Source organism: Anticarsia gemmatalis, chromosome 1 (genome assembly GCF_050436995.1).
Source record: "Anticarsia gemmatalis isolate Benzon Research Colony breed Stoneville strain chromosome 1, ilAntGemm2 primary, whole genome shotgun sequence".
Taxonomy (NCBI): domain Eukaryota; kingdom Metazoa; phylum Arthropoda; class Insecta; order Lepidoptera; family Erebidae; genus Anticarsia; species Anticarsia gemmatalis.
In genome coordinates, this window is record NC_134745.1 from 10154816 (window position 1) to 10164864 (window position 10049).

The 10049-nt window shown below is 35.1% G+C and overlaps 1 protein-coding gene across 2 annotated transcripts; it reads right to left on the bottom strand.

The window, feature by feature from the left end:
• Positions 1 to 2787: 2787 nt before the first annotated feature.
• On the bottom strand, positions 2788 to 5660 carry LOC142976513 (dynein regulatory complex subunit 5-like). 2 transcript variants are annotated; one of them, XM_076120038.1, is made up of 6 exons: positions 5287 to 5660; positions 4873 to 5040; positions 4138 to 4696; positions 3912 to 4012; positions 3558 to 3699; positions 2788 to 3201 (listed from the first exon to the last, which is right to left on the bottom strand). In XM_076120038.1, exons 1-6 carry the CDS (start codon positions 5569 to 5571, stop codon positions 3005 to 3007), a joined length of 1452 nt encoding a protein of 483 aa, XP_075976153.1. In that variant the 5' UTR covers positions 5572 to 5660; the 3' UTR covers positions 2788 to 3004. The 2 variants fall into 2 exon arrangements, with proteins under 2 accessions (XP_075976153.1, XP_075976080.1); XM_076119965.1 differs by having other exon boundaries at positions 3912 to 4039.
• Positions 5661 to 10049: the final 4389 nt, after the last annotated feature.

The following is a 10049-nucleotide window of genomic DNA, read 5'->3' on the forward strand; positions in this document are numbered from 1 at the left end:
AGTAATTAAAAAAAGAAGACGACTTACATAATGATAAACAATATTGCATGTTACAAAGCCTAATACAATAGTACTCGAGAACAATGGGTTGATTAAATATAATTGGACAAGTGGCTTTTAGGCCAAGGATTCATACTTTCAGTATGTCCTCATTAGATATTCTATAATAGATATTAAGCCTTCTCTCATAGCTGTACAGTAACGTTCTCGAGGATGGGTCTTTATGAAGACCACAGAATCACGGTTAACAGTATCCTATGCTCCGTAATCATACAGCGTTTTACTTCATCAAGATAACAGTCGAAAAGCCACGTCAAAGGCCTTCGGGCGGCTTGAACAACTTTGACACTAGATTGACCACTAATCATACGATAAGAAGAAGAAGAAGACTTAATCAAGCAGTGTCTCTATTCAGAGAGATCTACAAATTACGTACCTGCGATCCAGAAAATGATTTTTTCTTGTTTTTGACTAAAAATACGCCTATTTCCGTATACGAGTACACAGCAAGAACTAAAGATTGCTTGCTCCAGCTATTGCTCTCCTCTCTTTTCAATTATTATTATACAACCCAAGCTCATTGTATCGAAATGCACTAAAACAAAAACAGGGAGAAGGTAGTAATGCTCAAGACTAAACGGCCATACATTTTATGGTTAAAAGGTCGTTCTGGAAACGTTCTGGAACTTTGAAAAGATTTTAATCTACGGTCCCATATAGGGGAAAGCCAATCACTGGACGTATAATAGCTAGCTGCTCTATTGTCTAGATCTAGAGTGTTCTTCAATGGATTTAGGGTTTCCTTTCAGAAGCGTGGTCGGTTTTCCGTTAGCCGATGGGAACATATTTGTGAAGGATTGAACAGCAGAGGCCAGACGATGATTGTTTTGAACGAAGCTGTACGAAACTTGATCGCTAACATTAATTGGTGCCAATTGGACTAAGGGGGAATGATGATAGCTTTATTAGAGCTTTCAGTGTCTTAATTTAGAAAGATGTGTATATATTCTATGAAACGAAGAATAAGAAATGTTTATTTTTGAACCCATTGATTAGGAAGCTCGTTCAATTATTGATCTTAAACATAGGTCAAGTCTATAATACCTACCCTGTAATGAAGACAAAAATCATACGTTTAATATTTTCATCTGAATACTTCTATGTAACAAATAAAAGTTTCGATTCGACACAGAAAAATACGTGTTTTATCACATAAGAGATCAAGTTTTGCTATTATTTTTTATATTCGAGAATTCTAACAAAACAGTAGCATATAAAATAAACTAGTACATAACAAACGATACAATCAGAGAGAACAATTGTTGGTAACGATGTTGAAGCCGTTGGAGGTGATTTCGCAAACATTGCACACATAAATGAGCTTTAGGTCAAACTTATAACATAGTTTACAAGTTAACGAGAAACAATGACCTGGCGGTAGGTGGCACTGCGTGGAATCGACTGCCTTTTGTACTGGACCTGGAGGGAAGTGAAAAGGTATTTGTTGATTAGAAGACCGCTATTAGAAAGTTCCCAATGCTGTCAAACGCTGGTTAGTTCAGTTTAATGCAAAAGTGTAATAATAAATAATCATATTTTAATGCCTTTGTATAGAATAACGAAGAAATGTGTTTCCCGTGGTCGATCGAAGGATCTAAATAAAACTATGAAAACGATACATATTGTTGACTAGCTGACCCGCGCAACTTCGCTTGCATCACTTAAGATAATCATAATTTTCCCCGTTTTTATAACATTTTTCACTGTTTTTCTGCTCCTATTGGTCGTAGCGTGATGATATATAGCCTATATCCTCGATAAATGGGCTATCTAACACTGAAATAATTTTTCAAATCGGACCAGTAGTTCCCGAGATTAGCGCGTTCAAACAAACAAACAAACAAACTCTTCAGCTTTATAATATTAGTATAGATAGTACAGATTTACTTCTTTTAAAGTAAATTGCTCCCAGCGTAAGACGAATTGTTTCGCAAAAGGCCTAATAAATTTAAATGACATATTTACACCATTTGAAAATCATTTTAATCAATCATAATAAAGGCAAATTAATAAAAATGACATAATAAGGATAAAAAATAGAGCATAAAACTAAAGTTATTGCGAATTTGTCGTGTGATTTACAGCCTCTATAAAATCAACATTTAGTAAATTGGCATTATTAGGTATTACAAACTTATTTATCTAAAGAAGTAGGTATGAGATAGTGCCGAATGTTATCAGGGTCATATAGAGGTCAAGTTCCAGTTAATAGTAATTGTAGAGATATAAAATAAAAAACAAAACAAACTGAACATAATACTGGTATTATGCTGATTATTTTTACTACATTTTAGGAATCCATTCATTATATCGCCGATAACTAATAAATATCTAGACAAACAAATAATTATTGCTGATTGACTTATAATATGTAAAATGTTGGAGGCGCTCATAGCCAGTTGTGGTAACCACCGGTCGGTAAACAGTCTATGGGTTCACTAGCAACCCTTGGCGCCGTCATTCCATAGATGGGTTGCCGCTAAGTGGTATTTGAACTAAACGTCTCCGTGCTTCGGAGGGCACGCTAAAATTTGTCCTGGTTCTTTTTTATTTTTTCTTTAATAGTGACTCTTTGTGTTTTCGGCAATCTCAAAGTTGCCAGACGAATCGGACCTGATTGTTGTAAATTAAGATGAAGTCGTTAAGCCATGTCAAAGGCCTTTCAGGCAACTTTATACAACAAGACTAGGTTGAACCTTACCAGATGATGAAATAAAATAAAAAAACAACAATCCAACTGAAGTTTATTATGAAACGAATCAGGCTGCCGTGAATTGAAAATTGATGTATGGACGTCACAGTTACATTGTTTATTTTGACTTCATAAGTCCTTCATGACAGCTATTACTCATACAATCACACGCAGCAGCATATATTATACAACACAAATTATAAAATACATAAGTAAAAAAACTAAACTAAAAATATAATATTTACAAAACGTCTAGACTTCGGGCTTCCTTTCTGGATATCTTCCTTTGATATAATCTGGGTTATTAGGATTATACTCCCAGATGAGGTATTCTGGTTCGTTGAGGTACAGAGGAGGTATCTCATCGCTCGGCTCCATCTCTTGGCCTATCAAGTTCTTGTTGCGCAGTAAAAGCTCATCCACTTTCGCTCTAGCCGCATCTGAGATATCTAAACAAATATAAAGATGTGTTAGGAAATGTTCTACTCTTTTTGATGAGTGCTGCTTTATTTAAGCGGTTTTGATACAACTGCCACCTCTTGCTTTGTTGTAACGGTTTTGATAGAGTTTGAATTTACAATGCAGTCAATAGTTTATGTTGTCTGCAAGCAAACTTGGTGATTGGTGGTGAATTAGGCATAGGAGTTAGTTGTTGAATTTAGTGGCTAGGAATAAAATGGTGACATGGAAACTTGTTAGAATGTTTTCAACCTGGTGCTAATAAGTTCGTATGACCACACTCTAAAAAAATCTTGAGAAAATATCCATTCGTAGCTATATAGTAAAAATAATGGTAGTTACGTACTAGTCCTCCGTAAATCAATAGTTTGCACCTTCCTATTCTGTTCAAGTGCACGAATGAGGGTCTCCTCGGCTTCCCCTGACAGATCGTTAGCAGCCATATCTAATCTCGTCAAACCTCGGTTCAAGCTTAGGATCCCCGCCATCTAAACAAGCAATAAAAAGTCAGGTGCCGCACTCATAAAATCCGAAATTTCTTTACGCGTCGATACTGTATCAATTATGCAGCTACTTTTAATACGCATAATAAAATAAAAACGATAGCATTCATATCGTTGCCTTTATCTGCCGTAACAACGATAACTCGATATCAAAGGCATACTGTTATTAAATAGTAATAAAGAAAAGATAAGCGTACCTTCTCCGCGGATGCTCCGCTGAAACCGCAGGAATTAACGATCAAAGTTTGTGGCTTCTCCTTGCATCTGACGAAGGCAGCCGCGAACATAGTTGCACACTCTAAAGACATCGGATTTAAACTGAAATCTGTAACATTTATTTGATGGATAATTTATTGTTTCAACATTATATTCTCGTACGACGTAAGTGTCGTAAGTAATAGTAAGTATCAGGGGATAACATACCCAATAGTTCGATAGGCGCAGCTGGTTTCATTTGTAAAGCGTATGCAATGCCCTGTATTCCTACTTCTTTGAACCTATTATTTGCTATCCTCACAACTTTGACATTGTTATGAATAGAAATAAAACCACCAAGAGCCTTCATTCCATAATTGCCAATCTTGCAATGATTAAAATCTAACTCTTCAATGCACTCTTTCTTCACAAGATTTTGCAGAATAAGCTTGACTTTAGAGCAATCCAGGTTGCTTCTATTGATGCGAAATACTCTCAAATGAGCCAAATGTTCTAGCCCTTTGCAAAGCGACTCGCAATCAGCCATAGTGAATTCGAAATATCGAGTCAAGTACTTATCCGCTAAGTTGTTTACGCCAAATACCAGTGATATTTCTTGAAGGTTGTACAATCTGGTCAGCACTGGTTCTAAGGGTAAGTGGTCGTAAAGTTTCGGGACACTAAATTCGCAAGTGTCTTGTACGATGTCTGGTGTGGGTACAGGCGGTGTAGGCTGCCGTACCATTTGCATTTGATTGAGACCCAATTCATAAATATACGGGCTCACCTTTACAGATAAAAGAAATTTACATATATCAACGTTATTTTTTTTAAGTCTTACAAAAAATATACACGAAGTCAGAAATATTTAAGCAAGAAAGCTATAGGGGAGGTTTTTGTCCAGCAGTGGAACGATATAGGCTCACAATGATAGAGATAATGATGATCATATTTTATATTTACCAAGACAGCCAGTTCCACGGCTTGGTCTTCTCTAAAAACATCAGGATTACAAAACTCCAAGTAATCCTGGAGCGTCGCTGATAGAAACTTGCCTTTCCAATAGCTTACTCCCATCTCTTTCCTAGATGGGAACTTTGTGTAGAAAGACCTCTTCCAATATTGTTCATCCTACAAAATGAGATTGCAACTACTTACTTTAGAGTTACAAATTACTTTTTGGAACTAAAATTATATTTTTTTATTCTTCTCCAATATTCTTCATAGCTTAATAGTAACACGAAGAAGTAGGTTCAATAGATACTTAGACAAATATAAATTAAATGAACTTTCTTTAGATGACCAGACAAAAGTTTTAAAATGTAATGATAAAGCAACCTATTTCTAGCTTTTTTTTTGCTTTGTTCCAGAACCCACCTTAATATAAGGAACACTGTACTTCAGAGGAATATCAGCTGGGAACAGATCCATGAGCATATCTATGTCTTTCTGAAGGACAAGCTTGAGGGGGTTCAACCTATGGAATATCCTCGATAAAGCCAAGGCAGCGAAGTACGTGAGAGGCGCTGGTGTCACATCATCATCCCATTCGAAGTCCTCGGCTAGTATCTTCCGAGTAGCCTCCCCAGTCGACGTCTTCATCACAGTAGACGTGGCATAAGCCTCCCGCGCATTCAAACTCACTAAGTATGGTATCTTCATTGTGATATATTTTTATAAAATTAATATTATATTATACTCAAGTATTGATATAACTGCAATGATTTGATTACTAAAGTTTGACGTCCAAGTTTGATGGTTTTAATTTTTAGTGTTTATTCATTTTTTTTTATTTTAAGATTGAGGTTATCTATATTTTTGTAAAAAGTTTCTTAACATTATCATTAATGTCGTTAAACTGTATCTGCAGACTAGTGCCAACGAGTAGGGAATTGTTGCTATAATTTTTTTGATACTTCATATTATCATATTAAACGTTTAGTCTAACTAGGTATATACAAAAACATAAATAATTGATACAAACATTGAATATAGCGATGACGCACAAGTAATTTGTGCTGCACGAACAGTAATTTACTCGATTATATTTATTGAACAAAGTTCACCATAACACAACAAATATAGAGTCGGGTGTTTCCGGCGACGTTCGTGAACGATCGGACCAAAACAAAGTTGGGCGTTGCGCCGGCTCCGCGTTCTCTGTTTAGTTTGTTACCGTGTCATATCATATTGTATTATCGGTCTGCGCGCGCGCTACAACATTTAACACATTATCACTAAAACTAGTATTTTAATATTAAATATTCTCTCTTCGTTTAAAATCGAATTTAAACATGGATTCAGCTAACAAAGACTCGTCTAAAACTCGAAATACATCTCAGGGCTCTATCTACAATCCGTGGAGTTTGTTTACAACAAGAAATCGTACCGAAAGTGAAACCAGTGTGAGTTCTACAAGTTCTCAAAACAGTCAGCAAGGTAAGAAATAACATAATATTACATAAAATTAATTTAAGAAATAAAACAGATAGACAATAATAATAATTGACACGTGTCGACTTTATAATTTAGTAAATCGAGAACAAAATAAATGCTGAAAACACAAAAACAAAGCTTTATATTAACATTCATTTTTTTACTTATTATTCATTAGCAGATGTTTGGATTCTCGAAAATGTGATTATAAAAGGCATGTTTTGTGATGTGTGTCGACAAGCCCCCGCATCTGACGCGCGTCACGTCTATGCATGATGCATATAAAAGTAAGGTTAATATGGAAGAGAATGTAAACCGGTCGGCCGGTTTGACAACTTTATGTAGATTTGAACGTAGAGCTCAAACAGCCTAGACATACCAAGGAATTATGGTAAAAGAAAACCCATTGTTATCTAATTAAGATAATAAATTATTATTTATTGTTATTGTCTTGCCGTTAATTGTAGTTAAGCCTTGAAATATTATGAATGCAGAGTTAAAGAATCAGGTTTTGAAACCTGTTAAGTAAAGACTTGGTACTCAAGGCATCGCAAGTAGATTTTTTTACATGAATCTGTAAATACTTAAGTTAAAAATGCTTAGTAGAACTATGCATTTTTAACATTTTAAATTGCTTTGCTCATATTTAAGTAGGTAAAGTAATATAGTAGTTACTAATCAATTATTCAATGAACACATTATTTAGTTACACGAATTATGCATTAAAATCTCGTTAACTGCATTATTTTAAACAGCAATGTCGATGATACTTAACTTGATTTTTTTTAACAAATATAATCTTTTGGGTTATTTTGGACCCCAATAAAAGATAGAGTAAGTCATATTTTTCTAGGGCTGACGAGTCATTATGTTTTCAGCAGTTTCAACAATGAGCTGGGGATAAGTAGTTATATTAAAATTCAGTTGCTCCGAACTCAAAGTTAATCCGTTTGAAAACAAAAACATGCGTCAAACAAAGAGCAATATGTTACAAAAACCTTGTTATTTTTATCCTTGTATTGTAAGCGTGTGGTAATGTCATGTGTTGTGACGTCATCATGGTATTCCATACATCAAACCTTGGCACGCCTTCGAGCCAATGTCACACCGATTTTCATATACGAGCCTCAATTTTAAACCAATTTAGTCATTATTCAACATGTACATAAGACCTTTTATACTATGTATAGCTTTTCTAAATTATTTTAGATAAATGACTTGCGAATGCAATAGATGTTCTTTGTCAAGACCAGTTGCCAATGACGTAATATATTCAAATACTTTATATTCAGGCAACCACAAAATAGTTTGTTTCCGCGTATGAACCCGTTTCGTTAATGTTTTCTTGGTTCGAAACTAATGAGTTTATCTGTATTTAATCGCTTGTTTATAAAAACTGGCAAATTCTGCAAGTTCATAGTGTATCGAGAGGTTAACAGGCAAAATTATAATTGACTACAAGCATCTTTATACCTAACTGCGGCTTAAAATTGTTTAAAGTCAGACCTTGGCACGAGTCCGAATCGAATAAAATTCAGACATATCCTTATGATTCAATGCCGAGTTGTAAGCAGGAATATTCAAACTATTTCCTTTAGCAGTTGTATCAATCACCAATTTAACTACGCAGTTAACCGAAATAAACATTGATAAAGTGTAACTTAAACGAATAATCATAAAAATTCAATGCCATGTTTCTACTGAGGTCATAACTAATGTGCCACGAGAGTCGTGAGCTAATATCAAAATAAACAAACAAGTTCTATTCCACAATAGATCAAGCGTACAAAAATAACAGTGTGAAAGAGCCAATGAAGAGTTTTTAGTATACCGTACAGTTTTTACGTCGCGATGTTTCTGGAACCCAACGTATTTATAACATCTGGCATTGAATACACCTTACTGCAATACGCGCTCACAATTTTGGTCAATAGAAAATGCTAGAAAAAAACACATACAAGATTAATGAATTGCGTCAATACTAGCAGACCCACGCGGTTCCGCTCGATGTTAAAAGTAATGTCCCTTTTTAACCCGTTCGGTATAATTTTTTGTAAAAACAATTGCCTGTAGCACGACCATAGGTGTTCAACAATCTTCATAATAGATTTTTACTGTCGACTGGCGTGGTAACACTCTGAATAGACGGACAATATTTCGCATTTATAATATTAGGTAGTACGAAGGTATAGATTTGTAGAGTCGTATTTCACACCCAAGATTGTGACAGAGTGATTCAATCCTATGCCTATTCAGAAGGGCTATATACTATGGCTTATTCAGTTGCCACATCGAATGCTTTCTATGAATTGACCTGCGTCAATAGTTCGTGTAGTATTTTCAGCTTGTATCGAAACTGTTCCCTTTGCATGAACACACCGCATTATTGCCTAATCTCACTAATCGTTCACCGATAAATTAGTGCAATTGGCAATGTATCAGTGTTTTCAGTACTTTATGATCAACATCATCGATATTATCATAACAAGTCAATGTACTTCCCCGTCCATAAGCATCAGGTTTTTAACAACATCGACCATGAGACTCCGTAAAAGTTATTTCAAAACTACCGGCTCATTGTTCCACGTTTGTACAGCCGGAGTTATCATCAGTTCGTTATAATATAGGAAATGAATTTAATACATTTGCATAAACATTCAAAACAGGGGACAATCTGGGACAGTCTATTCGAGCATAATGTTTAGAGAACTGACTACGTGGCCCCGGTCAGGTAGCTAGTCCCGAATTGTCCCGTGAATTAGACAATAGTGTTGTCTCACTCACTCGTTGTAGTACGAAATCCATTGTGTGTAAACATTCAAGACATTCCCGTTACTGTTTTTTGCCGAGTATTTCACGCTGCGCAATGCATTAAGCAATTACTTGCACAGCAATCATTCCGTTAAGTCGTTCAGTCGTGTACTTCACTTGAAATCAATTAAATTATGTTTACAAGTTTTGCGTTTTCGTATACTTAATTACAAACGTACTCAATTGAGAATTTAAATTAAGAATAACTAAAGACTATTTGCATTTTAATATAATGTAAACACGAGTCAATTATTCGTGTATTCATTTCAAGTTTTAAAAGCAGAATTTAAAACACATTATTCCATAGATAGCGCTACTAATTAACCGTTATTGCGCACTAATAACTCTGCTATCAGAGTCCCAACATAGCACTATCAGTGGTTAAGTAATCTGGGCCAACTGTTCATTGTAAGAACATTTTTTACATGATATAACTTCAAATTTGTCATTGCAGGTAACCAGTTCGGGGGTCTGCAGAGGCAAACAAGCAAGAGCAACGAAGAATACCTTTGGATGATGTAAGATATCGTTTACTTGAGTTACATTTTTACGTTTTTGGGTCGTTTTGACACACTTCTGGTTGGAGCAAGAAGTCGTTACCGTAACTGTCCTTGCCGGTAATATTGGCTTTTGTTTTTATGTATCGGACTTGCCGCATATGGTACTTAGTGACACAACGAACTAGAGGGCTTTGGCAATATTGGCATAGCAATTTTGATCATAGTCTTTATCTCATTATCTCACTTTTTTTTAGTTTCATTAATAAAATAGATATGACTAAAATTAGGTCAATCAAAATTTATAGAAACAAACGCTATGCCGTACAGGATATTTATTTAAGTTTCCATACTAATAAGTCAGTATTTGAAATATTTATACTTATATTTGTACGC

Bases quoted from the DNA above. Each gene is read 5' to 3' on its own strand.
- LOC142976513 (XM_076119965.1), bottom strand. From the start codon at position 5,571: ATGAAGATACCATACTTAGTGAGTTTGAATGCGCGGGAGGCTTATGCC. The intron at 4,697-4,872 runs GTAAATATAAAA...TTATCTGTAAAG, and splicing joins CCGTGGAACTGGCTGTCTTG to GTGAGCCCGTATATTTATGA. The intron at 3,202-3,557 runs GTACGTAACTAC...ATATTTGTTTAG, and splicing joins TATTGATTTACGGAGGACTA to ATATCTCAGATGCGGCTAGA.